The sequence below is a fragment of the Globicephala melas genome, chromosome 1 (genome assembly GCF_963455315.2).
Source record: "Globicephala melas chromosome 1, mGloMel1.2, whole genome shotgun sequence".
In the NCBI taxonomy this organism is placed as follows: Eukaryota; Metazoa; Chordata; class Mammalia; order Artiodactyla; family Delphinidae; genus Globicephala; species Globicephala melas.
The window spans coordinates 58,376,777-58,395,133 of record NC_083314.1 but is presented as its reverse complement, the minus strand read 5'-3'; the positions used below and the strand labels follow the sequence as shown (position 1 = coordinate 58,395,133).

Below are 18,357 nucleotides of genomic sequence, written 5' to 3'. Positions count from 1 at the left end.
GCACCCTCCCTCATCCACATCCCAGATTTCAACTTGAGTTGTAGGGTGGCCGGAGAGATGAACTCTCTGTCCTCCATCTCAGTTTTCCTCCCCAGACTTTGGGAATATCTAAATCTTCAGGAAAGGTATTATAAATACACACAATTATGGACATGGATGGGAGTGAGAAATGAACACACCAAAGACCTTGCCCATAGGAACTGCATTAAGAGCACATTCAAATAGATGATTTTGTGTTTCTATGAAGTAAAGAAGGATAAGGGCATGTAAGACAGGGGAAAGAGAATCACATGTGTTTCTAATATGAATGCCATGAGACATCACCTACAAGCCAGACATCTAGAAATAATACCACCTGTGATTAGGAATAATAATGATGATAATCATAACTAACACTAGTTGAGCCCTTACATGCCAACTAGTGTTTGTAGTTACATGAACTAATCTGTCTAATCCTCGCAACAATTCACTGAGGTGGATAACATTATTCATCTTGCAGATGAGGAAACTGAGACTCAGAGGTTAAAGTAGTTTCCCCAGTGTCACACAGCTAGGAAGTGGCTGAACTAGGATTTGAAGACAGATATGCAGATTCAGAGTTCATGATTTTAAGCACTACAGTAAATTTTAAATAAGTAAGAGTCTTCTGGCTAAATGCTTTTTCAAGCAGTGCTTTGCTGTCTTTGCTGAGAGTCAAGATTTTATTATTTTCCATATTGCCAGTGGTAGGCTGCTCTTTTTTTTTTTTTTTTTTGTGGTACGTGGGCCTCTCACTGTTGTGGCCTCTCCCATTGCGGAGCACAGGCTCCGGACGCGCAGGCTCAGCGGCCATGGCTCATGGGCCCAGCCGCTCCGTGGCATGTGGGATCTTCCCGGACCAGGGCACGAACCCGTGTCCCCTGCATCAGCAGGTGGACCCTCAACCACTGCGCCACCAGGGAAGCCCAAGTAGGCTGCTCTTTTGATAAAGAGGGGTTGTGGGCCAAATCTGTCTTGTCTTCCCGAATGAGTTATTGTTTGCATATCTGTGTTCAGTCTGGGCTTAAAGGGTTTCTTTCTGCAAATAATAACCCTCTTGATGGGGACTAGAGCTAGACTCAAAGAGTGTGGAGGGTAGGAACTGTATCTAGTACCCTATGCTATGAGAGACATTCGTTGAGTTGAGGGAGAGGGTCCTAGAGGTCCCTTCAACCTGAAGAGAGTGTGCAAGAGTTTTCCCCATGGGAAACAGGGACTTCACCTAGAAGTGTTCCCCAGGAGAAAAAAAAATGTCATTGACAAAAGGGGAAAGTTGCCTGGGCACTGTGGTGCCCCCGAGGATAGGTGAGGAGAAGGCATACGTGAGGATGCGTATGTTACTGCGTGGCAGTCTCTCAGGGCTCAGATGAGAGTGGTCCACGGGCACAAACTCAGTTCTGCTCTCTCCGTCCTGCAGTCCAAAGCAGAACTCGGAGGTCTGCCTTCCAACATCCTCTTCCCCCATGCTGCTCACCACAGTTCTCCAAACACGTTCTCTGTTTCTACTCTTAAATCTCTTCCTCTCCTTCAAAAACCCCATATGTTTTATACCCCAGGCTTGGCCTGCAGTGGCCTAATAAATAATTTTAGGCCAATAACCCACAATTCCTGAAAGTACCATTTTTGCCATGGCGATCTGAATTTTAAATAAGGAAACCTGGACACGGCAATGCTGGAAATTTTTAAAAAAATGTGAAAGAACAATTTTGGGTTGAGAGCTATTTTGGCCCCATCACAACAATGAGCAAATGACGTTCTTATATGCTGAAACTATTTTATCTTCCACCTTTTCCATCCTACTACGTTCTAATGTCTTTTAGAGCTGTGAACATTTCCCACGTGAGCAGGACAGAATTCGCCCTCCGTGACTTTATTCTTCCTCCGTAAAGTCTTACCTTTTGCCAGTGTGAACCACTCCCTCTGACTCTGGCCTTCTTTATATTTATGGCTTTTATCGCAACATGACATGTATTATATTGAGTTGTATGTGGGCCAACTTCCCCAACTAGACTGTGAAGCCCTCTTGGATGGAAGCCATATCTTATCATCTTTGCAAAATTCACTTTTTTCCCTCAAATATTTATCGAGCATCTGTTATTCGCTTGGAACTGGTTTTGGTTTGCAGGGCATAAATAATACACTGGCCTCTCTCCTTAAAGTTGTTACAGACTGGGGGCAGAGAAGACAGATGTGCATATCATACTATTATCATAGAGTAAGATGATTCCTACACTACAGGAATGTTCAAGAATGAGTGATAGACCAGAGGAGGGAATGATTAAATCTTCCTGGGGAAAAAGAGAATACATGAACATTAAGCAGCCATTCTGAGCCAAGTCTCACAACAACCTGTGAGTAGGTATAATTATCTTCATTTGATTGGGGGACAAGGAATCAGAGAAATTAAATAACTATCCAAGGACAAACCTTTAAAGTCATGGAGCCAGTGTTTTTATCCAACTCTGTTAGACTTTAAAGTTATGTTCTTTCTACTACAACATTTCACAAAGAAGGTGATATTAAAGTTAAATCTTAAAAAACATGTCCTTGGCATGTGGACAAAAGGGAAGAATATCACAGGCAGAGAGAACATTCAGTGTGAATACACATAGGTGGGAAAATAACCAAATATATTTGGGAGCCTTAAGCCCAGGTAGGACTGGAAATGATGAAGGGCCAGTGCATGAGATTCAAGTGATACAGGATGTGGCTGACTTGGTGGACAGTGTGCTAATTCTTGAACAGTCTTTGTTCTATGGTAATACATTTTGATTTTAATCTGTGGGTGATGGAGAGTCAGAGGATGATATAAAGCTAAAGCGAAGCCCTGATACAATTATATTTGCATTTAAAACGATAACTCTAATAGCAATATGAAGGACACATTAGAAACAAAAGAGGTGAAGCCAGAAAAGATTCTGCCTCTACTGATTTGCACCCTGGTCTTCCATGGGGCACCAATCACATGGTATTTTATGTGAATGTTACCAACTAGAACTGTGAAATTGTCCCACTCCTCACCATAGGATTTCTTTCTCCCACACCTGGTCATGCGTTTCCATAATTGCACTTAAAATTCTTGTAATTTTTCAAATTTACATGTCTATCTTCTTTTAATAGATTGTGAGCTGCTTATGAGCAGAGAATAAGTCTCACCTCTCCATTCCCGGTATTTAGGCCAGGGTCTAGAACACAGTCGCCATAAAGACTTCTTGAATGAGTAAATGAATGAATAAAATACCACGGCAGTCTGGAAGAGTTGTAGTATCATGAGTCAGATGTTCTTCAGCTCAAAAACTCAGCCATTTATTACTTGTGAGAACTTTAACAGATTACTTAATCTCATTGAAACGGTTTCCTCAACTCTGAAATAGAAATAATAACACCTAATTGTGGAATTGTCATGATAACTAGAAATAATGTAGGTAATGTGCTTATATAAGTTCCTAGCCCTAATAGCACTTAATAAGTGGTAGGTTTATTATTAGCTGTAGTCGATGATATCAGTGCTGCCCATTTCCTTGGAACCCTACAATTAAATATACTCCAGCCAACTTCCGATTTTCAGTATCTGCATTTCTGTTTCACAAGTTTCTTTCTAGAACTTCGGGAGACACGCCAGAAGTGTTGGAACATTTATGATCAATGACTGACAGGAGCCAGTGTACAAATCCACAGTTCTCTCACCCCTCCAGTGGGAGGTGTGTGCCCTGCATCAGTCCTTAGAGCCCCTTAAGGACTGAGCTCCCACAGAGGAAGCTGGTTCAGTAGCACAGTTAGAGGTTGCTTTTCTTCTGTTACTTCCTCCCTCTCTTATTGATATTCCTTGCACCTCCCAGATAAACTATTTGCTTCTTAAATCCTTGTCGCAGGGTCTACTTTTGGGAAGATGGAGAGTTTTCCTTCCATATCCAATAAGTATTATGAAAGCAGTTGAAGTTTTTGCCTTTTGAAGAACTTTGAAAAAACTTTTAAAATGCCATTGTATCTGTGCAGAAATCTAACGAGATTTTTCTGTTTTTGAAAAAACTTTTAAGATGCCATTGTATCTGTGCAGAAGTCTAATGAGATTTTTCTTTTTTTATTACAATTACAACAAGGAATATAATCCATATTTTGCTGTCACGTGGGTTAGTCATGGACCGCATCTCCGGTGGCTTGATTATTGGAAGTACCTCATGGTCCTGTTCTAATAGTCTTTGTGCTTAAGAGCCCTGGAACATGGCCCACCAGGGAAGGATTATGGCATGTTTTCTGTTGTTCTGGGAAGAATTCCATACTTAGCCTAGGTCTTCCATGGGAAGGTATTGCATGGTAAAAATCAACCAGGACTTTATTCATGGAACCTCTTCTTTGTTTTTTTCTCTCCCTCCTCATGCTCTTCTCTCCTCCCGACAATCTTCCAGGTGTGGTTTCAGAACCGAAGAGCCAAATTCCGCAGGAATGAGAGAGCCATGCTGGCCAATAAAAACGCTTCCCTCCTCAAATCCTACTCAGGAGATGTGACTGCTGTGGAGCAGCCCATCGTACCTCGTCCTGCCCCAAGACCCACTGATTATCTCTCCTGGGGGACGGCCTCTCCGTACAGGTGAATGACTGGCCCACTCTCCCTTGCTCCACTTCCACACGTTTCTCAGCGGTTGGTCACGTTTAAAGCTGCTTGTGCAGCTGGCTGACATTTCTTACTGGGTTAACCTCTTCAGAGACATTCAACTTGCTGACATCCCCAGATTTTCACAGGAGATTACTAGTTGCCCCAGGAGCAGGGTTTGGGGCAGAAGAGAGAGGGGCAGGCCATCAGCAATCTCCTCTTGGACTCAGGAACTCTTGCAAAGGTTTCAAAGATGGGGAAGAATCTCAAAGAAAAGATCATTAAGCTATGCCCAGAGTCCCTCTTGTAATCATTCTGAAACAAAACTTCACTCCATTTCCAAATCTGATAGATTGGTTTGATTATATGCAAGTAGGAATTTAACATGTAAGGCTCTTAAGTGTAGGACCAAAGGCAAACTTCACAATAAAACTGATTTTGAATGAAAAGAAAAGAAGTAAGGAAGGGAAAAAAGAAGGAGAGAGACAGAGAAAGACAGAGAGAGAGAGAAGGGGAAAAAACCCAAGATCATTCAGATAACTTTCATGGCCATAGTTCTTTGTTAGTAGGTGGGGATGTCGTATGATCCAAGATGCCTTCCTAATCTATTGCTAATTCTTGTCTACTTATCTGAAGTTCTTTGAGGGGTTAGTTTGTGTGTGTGTGTTTTTTTTAAAATATATAAAAACAATGTATAATTTACACTAAATTTTTATATTTAAAAGGTGAAAAATATTAAGGAAGCAAATAACAGAGTATTATTTCAATGGCTTGGAAAGGCTTTTAACCTCCATTTATTATGCTGTCCAGAAAATACAGATTAACGCCAGAGGGAAGCTGAGACACATGTGCCTAATGCATTGTCATCAGTCTAAAGTGTCTTTATTTGAACCTAAACTTGAGTATTCTTAGAAACCAGATCAAGGCTATGTGTTCTCTGGCTGATTGCAGTGGAGGAGGAAGTATTTACAAATTCATTTATTATGCTTCTGTTTACCTTTTTATTGCTAAGTTTAATTAAAAGTTTAAAGAGAGGTTTTAAACTAATTATAAGATTATCTCCCAGTTGATGCTGAGCTACTGATGTGAAACGCAACATTAGTGAAATGCAAATACTTTCAAAAGTTGATCACTCTAATCAAAGCAAAAAACCTCAACTAAATATTCTGTTCCAAATCAGTTCCTTGAAAGAAACAGCATAAATGGATTTGAAAATTTCTTTTAAATTCCCCATTGTGAAATTAGCCTGAATTGCTTTGGTCTTAGTACATGGAGATTCTATGCATAGGAAACTGGAAATTTCTATTGCTCTCAGACATAGTATGCTTTGCTGATTTCAAAAGATGAGTCCTATCTGTGTGTCCTATTTAAAATTTAGACTCCTCTCCCATAGGATTTACTAAAAACATATTTTGAAGACCATCGTGAAATCATATATTCTTTAATATTTTAAAAAAGTGGAAGACTGCTTTGTTTTTCAGATAAATATTGATAGTTCATAGACTCATTAAATGGCTTGGGAAATGGATGTGGATCAGAGCTTGATGTTTCAAGGTCTCTGGTTTGAATTTGGTCACAACCAGGGAGTTCAGCTCCTTTTTCTTCCTGGATCCTAGTGAGGAAGTTTTCATACCAGCTGTAATAACCCAGATGGCTGTCACGTGGTCCTTACCAGTGAGAGGCGGAGGGCAGTACACTGCATGAGTGGGGATGAAATCTTCCCTGAATTAATGGCTAGATCACCTGGACCTCAGCAGAAGTTCAAATCCTGTGCCTGCATTATACATACTATGTATATGGGCATCTAATTGAAATTATTATGCAATTTATGTGTGCTATTTGGGGAAGTGTTCTATTTTATTTTGAATGAGTATGTAGAAATACTAGATACACTTTAAAAAAACACTCATAATTCCACCATCTTGAGATAATTAGTGTTTATTTTTGCAATTAGAGTTCAGTATTTCATATAGTATAGACTTAGTATAAATACTATTTTGTATTCTGCTCCTTTCACTTAAAAATCATATAACCTAGTACTTCTTACTCAATTCATGGTATACTTTTATATCATTTCTCTCTTAGACACAGAGTTTGTAAAAAATAATTAAAAATTTCATAGAATCTGATTGTTCATATTCTGTATGAAGAATTAATTAATCTCCAGATTTAAGTAGAAAAATGATGGTTTAAGCAGTAATTTAAGCAATAGTAATGTTTTTTGACCCAATGTTGACTGAAGTGTTTATATTTTGATTAATTTCTAAAAGTGGCACAAAGCTATTTTGTTTCTTAGAGATTTTTCTGCTATGTTTAGAACCAAAATACATTATGATTTCACATTTTGAAGCTTGGTAGGAAATATAAGTCTTGTTAAGGAAATATAAAAGAAAACCAAGTGATGAAAAGCAGAGGAAATGATAGACCTTTTGTGTTATGGAAAATTAACTTGCTATTTCTGTTGGTACTATTATGTCAAATTAGTTATCTCACATGTGACATTCATTAAAAGGCATTTCTCTTGGTTAATCCTTGGACGCACCTGTGTGGCAGCTCTGTCCTTGATCTGGTTCCAAAGAACAGACCCAACACCTGCCCAAGTTTAAGCCTTCAGCAAGCAGAATTAGAGCGAGGGCTCATGATCCCTGTTTCTGTCCAAAGTATTAGGCCACATAACCATATTTTCATTCAAATTAAATCTTACACGATACTGAAAATAGTAAATAGTATAAGACTAGGAAACCTCGTAAACATGCCTGTTTGATTCAGGGTTTGTCTCAGATCTGTGAAGCATGCCTGCGACTGAGGTCCACCTTCTGGGGTGTGTGGGTAACCCCTGGGATGAGTGAGGCAGCTTGGTCATGCAACCCAGGGACAGCGGAGCAGACAGTTTTGCCAAAGAGGACAGTTTGCTCACTTCCACAGCAAACTGTGGAAGACAGGAGGAAAGCAAGACTCAAAGCAGAGAGCATGCGTATGGTCAGAATTATGGGATGGGAAACAGCCAACATATTTTTTTCTGGGTGTCTTTTATATCTAGAGTGGTGGGTGTATAATTTATCATCCAAACTGGGACACTTTTCAAGTAAAAGGGGAGTGCTATTCATAATGACACTAGGACAACAGGCATAAACTGGGATTGTCCCTGGCAAACTGAGACTTATGGTTCACTCTATTTATAGCATGTCATGACCTCCTTCATTCCCTCGAGGGTGTTAGAGGTGATGATATCAGGTAGGAAACTGAGTCACCAGAAGGAACAAAGCATTCCTTAACAGGACACTACTGTCCTGGGAGGTGTCTTCTTTATCTATGCCTAGACAGTTGAAAGAAGCTTGTCTTTGGCACACGTGCTCACTGCTTAGCTAAGAACTGTTTCCTTATGCAAATGAAAGCACACACAAGCACTAGAGTTATTTAAGACTCATTAGCTTGTACTGCTTTGCCTTTCGGGTGGCAGTGATTTACCAAGTCCTGGACTTTTGACTGTTGTTTTAGATGAAGTAGTTAAGAAACCTTTCTGCGAGACGTCCCTTCCTATGAAAGATAGATAAAGAATGGCCTAGCTCTGCAGTGTTGGTCTGGAGTGCCATTTCCAGAGGGAGGGCTGGGCTTCAAAGAAAACTAATGACAAGTGAAAGAGAGGCCAGCGATCCTTATCCACAATTTCCCTCCCCCCACCTTCTCCTCCTCCCCTCATTTGATCGTGGTCACGGTGCTGCCTGACATCTGCTGAACGCATTTGGCTCATTTCTCCCTTTCACACTTTCAAAAATAGATCCTCGTCCCTCCCAAGATGTTGTTTACACGAGGGGCTTCATAACGGATTCTAACGGAAGACACTGAAAAGGTAACTTGTCAGAGGGGGAAGAGGGCGGCTGCTGGGGGTAGGGTTTAAATGGGAATTAAGTATATTCAAGAAAGTGGGGCTTACCAGTCCTAGAAATGAAAGCAGTGAGGTCCTCAAGTGGGGAACACCATTGGAAACCAAAACTGCAAGAAAATACATCCATAGAGTTAAGGGTAATCTGATAGCCTAGAGCACGGCTCTGCAAAGATTACTGGGCGTATGAATCACCTGGAATCACGGTACGATGCAGAATGAGATTCAGTAAGTCTGGGGCAGGACCTGGGAAATGTACCTCTAACTTGCTCCCATGTGATGCCCATGCTGTTGACACTTGGTACATACTTTGAATAGTGAGGTTTTAGAGGAGATGGGACAGAGGTCAGAAGAACTATGTTCTTGTCCTGGCTCTTGTTGTTCTTCAGGCCAGTTGGGTCGTGAATCTACGTAACCTTGTATCTAAGCTTGAGCTAGTAATAGTTTCCCTCTTATATATCACACAGGGGCATTTGGAACCTACGTTAAGCAATGTGCATTTCAAAAAGAGAAACAAAAATCATTGAGACAACAGAAAGATGCAAGTCTTCATATATAAAACATTTCTAGAAAGAAAAGTTTAAAATGGTGGAAGCATCACTGAACATGCAGTGCAAACTGAAGGCTTAGTAATGAAATATGGCCCAAATGTGTCCACTTTAAGAGCTAAATGTACATTTAAAAAAATCAACTTCTGAGTTTTAAAAACAGAAGTTGGAAATGATTATTTAAATCACGAAAAGATCATTTCCAAAAGGATTTATCGGGTCTCTCTTTAAAAGTAAATTTTCCCTAGGAAAACTCATATTGAATTTTCTTAGATGAAGCGAGTATACCTCTGCTGTTCTTGCATTGACAAAAGAACAAACCAAAGAGATGATCTCCAACCTCTACACGTCACTGACAGAGTCATGAAAACCTCAAGCTCTACAGCCTTTCGAAAAATCCCAAGCTGGGAAGCCTTAGGATCTCAGGAAGACACATAGACTTCTTGGGCTGACAGATCTGTCTTTGGGGTGAAATTTTCCATAGCTTGTCATCATTTTTCCAAAAGGACCAAATAGAAAACAAAGTTAGAGTTGAAAACTGAGTCAGGTAGTATTTTTCCCCCAGCTCTCCTCAATTGTTTCGTGATTTGTGGGATTTACACTCCAGGTGATTAGAAAGCAGAGGGGGAGACGGTCATAAGTTTCCTGGCTTTAAAACCATACCATGTATAGTATTTTCCATACTTCCTTGGTGTTTGGCAGTCATTTTAACACACTATCCCTCACGACAACCTCTCAAGGTAGGTTGAAATTATCAAAAATGATTTGTCCCCAGTGAAAACAGAACTCTAACCCTGCTGGTGGTTAGCATTCTGCTGTCTGTGGCTGGGCTCCAACTGTTAGGAATCTCCAAATAAGGAGAGGGAAAAATTTCAAGCTTACTTAAATGTGTCAGCTCTGAGCAAGTCCCAGAGCAGATTTGCTGAATCAACAGATAGGATACAAGTATTTCTTTTTCATCTCTAATTCCTCAATGCCCTGTACACGGCAATGTTGTTTCTTGGTCACAGACACAGAGAATTTTACATTCTTCAAAACTAAATAGAAATATTGCTTTGGCCAAACCCTATAAGCCCAGTCTTAGTACTCATCTCATGTCTGCATCCTGTTAGAGGAATAGGCAGAAGGCAAGACCAACGGGCAGGATCTCTACGTGTTGGAAAGCAGGCTCTTGGTGTTATCATGTGCTTAATAAATTACCTAGTTTCAACCTCATCTTTTTAGCCCAGGAAGCTTAATCCTGTTTAGGAAGGAGAGGTCATTTTACATGGTGCGAATGGCCCCATTAATTTGGTTGAAAACAGCTTATTAACCTCACTGGTTTCTGTCTTGTGAGAAAACATTTCAGGGTTCTCGTTCTTTTCCTAACACAGAGCTTTAGAAGTTTTGGTGACATGGAAAACAGGTGGTCATGAACAATCTTTCAGATTGACAGCCACTCAAGGCTCTCTTGCATCTGTTGTCACTTTTGGAAGTGGGTCCTCTCCATCATACTTCTAATGCCTTTTTAAAGCATGACTAAGCTGCTCTTGGATTAATTTTGTCTTTTCTGACCTGTAACACGTCTTGCTTATTACTGGTATGTCAAAGGACTGGTCCCTACTTGCCTAAATGGTAGTTTTAGTTTAAGTTGAGAAACTAGATTCATGTCAAACTACTGGAGGGAAAACATACTCGTTTTCTTTAGTGTGTGCACACAATATCACTTTAGCCTCTACCTATGAAGTTATGTACTCTAAATGTTTGTTTAGAGGCTGTGAATTAAGATGGTCTCTGTTCTTTTATCCTATTTCTTATGGCTATGCGATGCTGAAATAAGTTAGACCGATTTTTGAAAGTTTATAGCTTTCCTAAACGTTTATAGAGTGAAAAGCTTATCACTTATCAAGTGTATAGGATATTGCAAAACTCATTCATTAATATCAACTGCTTTTTTATTCTCACATCCCTCTAACTTGAGAGCTACATATAAGTCATTGTCATGGTCTCACTAACACAGTGGTGTCCTTTAACAGCACCACAGTACAATTAGACAAGGGTGTTGTTCTCAACTCTGCAAACACAGGTTGCTATTTAAGGAAAAATGTCTCAGTGAAAATCCAATCTCCTGTGTAAAATATAACTCTAATTCCATTAATTTGGTTTTGAGATGGGAAGTGGATCAACATTCATCTCATCTGGGATATTAACATCTGGCCTGCGTTAGAAAATCTCAGTGTTTCCAAGATATGTGTTACCATACTAAGTCTTCAGACTAGAAAACCAGATGATACTAGCGAATTATGAAGTAACTGCAGCAAAATGGTTATATAATAGATAAAACTGAAATCGCAAATACAGTAGACATTTCTAGAAAACAGTAACAGCATCTTCAGTAAACTAATTCTCCATGGTTCTAATTCCCTTTGTCTGCTAAGGAAAGTGGCCACACCTTTGATCATCACAAAAAGAGAGAATCTCTATTAAATAGGACTTTGCTTGTCCAGGATCTCAAAGGAGGCAAAACATATCCCCCGAGAAATTGGGCCAAATACGTAAAAGCACAATACTCTATGACAATCTACAGTTTGCCATCAGAGAATTTTTGTTTTCTTTCTGCTCTCTCATGAAGTTTTAGCCTCCTGTTTTCAGAAGCCATTTAATTTTATTCTCAGTACTTAAATAATACAGATAACTCAAAATCTCAGCTTCTTTCCTATGCATTTAAAATTATACTATGTACCATCTTTAGGACTTAATTCTCTCACAGAAATCTGGCTGAGAAAGGCTGATTTGGTTGATGTCATAATCTATAACTTAGGTACATTTTCCAAATCCAATTATCTTTTTTCTCAGCTACTTAGATCTTTTATTTCTTTGAAATCTTAGATTTCAGTATATCCTAGAAATTTCTTGAGTATGGGATTTATGGATTTGCATATATTTCTGGTAGGGTCTTGAATGGAAGCATGTAATTCATACAGAACTTAAATGATAATATGTATATGGGTTTTGAAAACAAATGAGACTTCTTGGTATATTGTAACAAAGAAAAAAACTTGTCCCATTTTAACAGGTTGTTCTGACTATTTATCTCACTCCTAATTGAAACCTACATGAATTGGGGCTCTTTCTGTCTTTGTCTTTTGGTAGACAGTAGTAGAAGTAATAGTCTATTCTATAAGTCTAACCTGCACCAATATTTGTTCACTTTTTACTGTTAAAAGCTATTTATGGTGGATTAAGAATATGCAATCATCAGTCTTGCCTTTGTCATGTCCCTTTTGATTTGGCACATTCGATTAAGATAGCAAAATTAACGGGAAGGACTGGTTCCTTAAAATAAAAGCATGTTGGTAAAATATTTTTAGAAATCATTACTCACAGCAGGATGACAGAGATCACTGATATTGAGCAGTAATCAGTTTAATCATACAATATCTAGATATTTGTCACTTATCTATTCATTAAATACTTTCTTGAATGCCAAATATGTGCTAGATATGGTGGTAGTTCTATCTGGGGACACGGTGGTGAACAAGGCAGATGTGGTATCTCATCTATGGGGCTTATAGTATGAGGAATTAAAATAAGTCCTAAAAGGAAAAGTACAGGGTGCTATAGATAAATCTAACTTTGTGTAGACAGTTAAGATCGTGCACCCAGAGATGAGTAAGAGTGAAACACACAACAATGAAACAGAAGAGTGTAGGGTTATTTTGGAACGCTTCTGAGTCTTCCCCCTGCCATAGGACACAACCATAGACACTCACACTCATACACATACCAGTGTTATAAGGGTCTTAAATTAAGGATTATATTTCTGGAAAGACCTAATAATACTTTTTAACCCAATTTTCCTGGGTTAATTGCTAGTAACTGAGCTGATATAGGCTATTGTGGGTCTTGACTCTAAGTCTTGACTGTAAATCTTGACTATGTGGTGTCCCAAATAAGTATTAATGATACAGTCTCTCTATTTGTAGAGTAGCTTTAGTTCTTTCTTTCTGGTCTGTCACTTGATCCCCAGAACCACAGACTCCTGTGTGGCTGACAAAATTGCATAGGAATGCAGGCACCAGAAGAGCACATGTCATTCCATTTATAAGTCTATCTCATTTCAGCCCTCAGTTGAAAGGTATTTTGTTAATCTTAGAAACAACTAGGAACATTTTCATTGAATTAAAATGAGTTCCCTTATAGCTGTTTAGTATCAAGTAATGGATAATTTGCATCCAAGTCTAAGAAACCTTTACTTTTCCTTTATAAGAAATTCATGGATACAATTAACAGAAAACCACCAATTACAAATTTCTGCCCAGTGGTATTCCTAGGTCTTAATTACAGTCTCTGACAATGAAAAACAACTTTGGGTTTTTCTCAGCAGTAAGAACAGTCAGAAACAGTTACCTCTGAGGTCAGGAATACTGAAACTGGAGCATTTGCTAGTTTATCTAAGAGATTTAAACATTTCCAAAATAACTGACCCAAAAGACAGTGTAAGCTGCTCAACTTTTGAATAAGTTATAAAATCAAGGCCAATTGGAGTGGAAACCTCCTGATTTGGCAGTGCTTGGTACTATCAACCAGTGGATCAACAAAGGCAGAGAAGTCATCTTAGATTATTTAACTGGTTCCCCAAGTACACTATTTAATATGGTATTCAGTGATTATCTAAAATATGTTAGGATTAATGTCAGCTACCTAGAATGAGGAATGAAAAATGCCCCGTAGTTTCTTTTCAAATGCCTCCTTCTCTTCCTCCTCACTCCCACAAGCTGGTGATGTAGGCAGGACAAGATTAAACACTGTTTTAACTGGTCAACTGATGAAACACCTGTTATCCACCATAAGCAGCTTTCTTCTCTCACCCCAGAAATAAATCATTACTCACTGTATCCAACACAGAAAATACTTTCCCCCTCGTCTTGTTCCACGCTCCACTGCTTTTCCCTGCCCTTCAAAACACTGCCACCCTTTTCCAAGGGCCTTAGACTAATGGAATCTGGGGCTGTAAGGGACCTCAGAGGTCATGTAGTCCAACCCACCTGCCCCTACCTGCCCCCATCCTGAGACTTGTACCCATCTGGGGCACAGACTTGCAGCTTTATGAAACTAATGCCTGTTATTCTCCCTGCTCTCTCCTTTGTCCCTACAGCGCCATGGCTACTTATTCTGCCACATGTGCCAACAATAGCCCTGCACAGGGCATCAACATGGCCAACAGCATTGCCAACCTGAGACTGAAGGCCAAGGAATATAGTTTACAGAGGAACCAGGTGCCAACAGTCAACTGAGGAAAAAAATAATTAAACAGGCCTAAGAAGAAATCAAAAACCATAAGACACCTATCCTGCTCTGTCATTTCTACATCTGCTGGAAAAAAATAAAAACAAACAAACAAACACAGAAATAAACTATTGGGACCATGGCAGAGAAAAGCAGGAGAGGAGCAAAATGAAAATTAGTTAACAAATGTTCCTCCTCCCTCTGGGATACCACCACCACTTGTTTCTGTGTGTGTTAATTTTGTTTTTCCTTCTATTCATATGCTTTGCTTGATATACTCTGAGCTTCTTCAGTTAAGTTCAGCCCACCCACCCCCATGATTGTATGGGTTTTAAAAGAATCTACAGCAGCCAAAGAAACCATATATGTATATATATTCAGAATAATTGCCTATAGTCTCCTCATTGACCTGTTTGAACCTCAGTGTCTTACACTATCCTTCTTCCTAGTTCTCTGTACAGAAGCTCTAGGAACTTCTGAAAAGCCAAAGTCTTTCTGAAGAATCTGTGCCAGACATAATTCCCTTTCTCATTGTCTCCATCTCTGTTGGTCATGGTAAGCTTGTTCCGTCAGCTACTGGAAAGAAAAAGCAATTGTATACAACATCTGGTCACTGGCCTGTCTGATCCAGTGTGATTGGCTATGTCTGGCTAATTCTAAGCTCTAAGTTCTAGATCTAAGCTCTAGATTTAAGCTCTAAACTATAGAGGATAATATTACCATCACTACCACCCCTCACCCCTATCCAATCAATCAGCCATCCTAAGTTAAAGATATTTGTTGTTTCTTGAATGATTTGCTGTCATAGGCTATTTGATAGAAGATACATTTTTCACTTGAGAGAGGGAGAGACATTTCTCTAGGAAAACAAAGACTAAGTTGTGAAAGGCATGGCCTATATCTCTTTGGTGCCTTAAGGGTAGTCAGATGCACACTTATATATATACTGTATATATTTATATATTATATATATATAAAATATTCTTGCAAGCTTGAGTTTGAAGTTTCTCAAACACTACAAAGAGCAAATTTCACACCATCACAAGTGTCTTTATTTCTACGGTGATAAGACTTTTTATTAGGGATCTCATTTCCTTTCTTTCTCTACACAAAATTCTCATTACGGCCACAGAGCAATTGATAGGGCCGCTGTTTGAAAACAGGTCTAATTTTCACATTAGGGTTTTAAATAAATTAGAAGCTATTTGAGGCTATGAAAATGTCCTTGAGTTTGGCACCTGAACTCTGGTGGAATGCTGATACATTCTGATCTATCACGCGAATTACACTTAGAAGAGGGAAAGCCGTTTCGTCATCTGTCCTTTTTCCACTCAACAGAAATCTGAAAGATACGCCTTTAAGTGGAATACTTAAAGGTTTATCTAAATTCTAAAAATTTAAAAGGCAATTGTGGGCTATTTTTATCTTCTAATATATTGAAATAAAGTTTCGTGTCTAGGGCTGGGAGCCAGGACTGACCTTTTCTTTGTTTCTTTCTCTTTGTTTCCACCCGTGCTTTTGTAACTTGTCAGGTAAACTTGACCAAACCATGTTACCATGCTGTGCCTTGGTTTACCTTTTTTGTAAAATGGGTTTAACAATACTTACCTACCTCACAGGGGTGTTGTGAGGCTCTAATCATTTGCTTTTTCATTCTTTCCTGTATTCTCTGTACGTCCAGCGCTTTGTAGCCATGGGAGGAAAGGGAATATAAAAGTATACCATGTTAATAGAAGGCTGCTGTACCCAGAAGCCTTGTTTTCTAGCAAGGAAATGCTACCTTGCTGTAAATACTTATAACCTTGTATTTGGAAATGAGAAATAGGTTTATATTTGCAGACCTCTCAAAAAATCACATCATTTGACCAAAGAATAATTTAAGACACACAGAACAGACATATCTTTGACTTACGTTTTCATCCTGACCAACTTGGATTTCTAATAATTTTTATCAGTAATTTGAAAAGGTTTAGATTGATTTTGGCCAAATATGCCAACTCTGAGTGACAGGCAAGGATTTGGGATTTAAGATGCACTTTTAGTACAGATTTTTTATTTTCCCTGGCATATCAGATTAAGCTAATGGTGGTATTTTTTCAGTCAAACAGCCACCAATCTGAAAATGTATTTCCTATGTTGATTTTGAACTTCTTTTATTAAGAAGGAAGCCCATCTTATGCATTTTGCTTTCATCAGCTGATTCTCTCTTAACATACTATTAAAACATTTCTTACTGAATGGTTTATGTAGGCTGGCTGAACAACACACATTACTTGCTTCCTAAAGTATTCTTCAACTAATTCTTTTATCCCACTAGTTGCTGCAGATTATCAAGTTTCAAAGGAACAGTGTATCCTAACAGATTAAAACGTTCTTTGTGAAATGAGTGCAGTCCAAGAAATTGGTGAACTTTTGGAGTTTGGGGAGAACAGCTAAAAAAGGATTTGGGTTATATAGTGCAGGGAAGAGACATCATAGGTGAAAAGATTTTGCTAAAAAGGGGGAAATCTTAGAAGAGGGAGTAAAGAGATAGAGGATCATGTAAAACAAGGTCATTTGAAACTTGCATCCTGACATTCATTTCCAGTGGTGAAGAGAAAAGCCTGAACCCATAACCCCAGTGCTGGATGAAATTAGGCAATTTTACCCAACACCTGGGCAAGTGCTGTCCAGGAATATCATAGAGTAACCAATGCTGTCTGCCACAGGAGCTTTTATTGCTAGTGAATCAATACCACAGACACCTATTATGTAAGCATCTGATGGAGACATGTACACAGGGTACAAGCACTCAATTTTGTTCATTCGTTATTGATTAAAAAAATAGAAGTTTGATATGTAATTTGGAGGAGTAGCCTTCTGGCTCCTAAACCAGGTGTCAACAGAGGGCCTCAGGGACACAAAATTCAAAGGCATATCCCTGTTCCTTATCATCTATACCCAGATAACAGATGAATACATACAAACTATCTGTCTGTGTCCCCAGTCCCCGCCACCACCAAAATAAGGCGCTGATTTGTAGGGTACTTGGCAGTTTAAATCAAGCAGGAAGAAGTGACCGGATAAAAAAGGGAATGACATTTAGGGTATAAAGATCTCATAAGAAATGTAATATGTAAATTATATCTTGCTTTATGATGTAAAATATACATTGTTTGCGCTAGAATAGAAATGATTCCTTTTCAATAAAAAGAAAGAAGGATACTACTATGTCTGCTGAGTCTGCTGGTTCTTTTCTCTTTGACCTTCAAAAACACATCTGCTAAGATCTAAGATTGCACTCAGAAAAGAGTGAAGGTAAGAGGGATTTATGAACAAGAGAACTTTTATCAGAGTGTAATAATATTTTCTAAAAAAGGGAAATAATCTATTGTTCTCACAAACAAAGACAAATGGTGGGAGAAAGAGGGGACTTTTTTTTAGTATAATGGATAAGTATCAAGCGGATCTTTTAGGAGAGTTTTGCTATTTTTCATCCACATCTTTAGTATCCACAATAACAGATATCATTAGACAAAACAGATTTTATATAAAGCACGGCCTTTTCTTTTAGAAAAAAGAAGTAACAAAGTAACATTTCTTAAGCACCTATTGTTATAGCATTGTGTGTGGTAACTGGTGGAGGCGTGATATAGAAAAACTAAATAGGAATCGAGTTTTTTCATACAAATTAAAATATGATTTAAAAGGCAACTACAGCATGAACAAATTTATGCAGTAGTTCAAGACAATAAATTAATGTGTCAAAGAAATAGAGCAGATGGGAGTTCAGAAGAGGAAGCAAGAAAACACTGTGAACTGGAATGGGAGAGGGTTTCACGGAGGAACTGGGGCTTGAGTTTCATCAGCAAGGATTTGGTCAGGAGAAGGGAAAGTGATGGCTTTCAGGTAGGGGGAATGGCATGCATAAGAAAGGATGAAGGTAGGGATACGGGAATGAGGAATTTGTTTCAGGGAATGAGGAATTTGTTTCAGGAGGGCACGGCAAGATGGGCCTTGTGACCGCCTGGAGGGGTGGGATAGGAAGGGTGGGAGGGAGACGCAAGAGG

The 18,357-nt window shown here is 39.0% G+C and overlaps 1 protein-coding gene across 3 annotated transcripts in view; it reads left to right on the top strand.

The window, feature by feature from the left end:
* Positions 1 to 17,515, top strand: part of PRRX1 (paired related homeobox 1) — a 74,529-nt gene extending 57,014 nt beyond the window's left edge. The window contains exons 3-5 of one of the 3 annotated variants that reach the window (XM_030875501.2): positions 4,425 to 4,606; positions 8,388 to 8,459; positions 14,178 to 14,315. In XM_030875501.2, coding sequence (XP_030731361.1) covers positions 4,425 to 4,606; positions 8,388 to 8,442 — 237 coding nt within the window. In that variant the 3' untranslated portion in view covers positions 8,443 to 8,459; positions 14,178 to 14,315. Of the gene's footprint in view, positions 1 to 4,424; positions 4,607 to 6,225; positions 7,116 to 8,387; positions 8,460 to 14,177 lie in introns of those variants that run through there. The other 2 variants (XM_060296498.1, XM_060296508.1) reach the window with 2 other exon arrangements.
* The last annotated feature ends 842 nt before the right edge of the window (positions 17,516 to 18,357 follow it).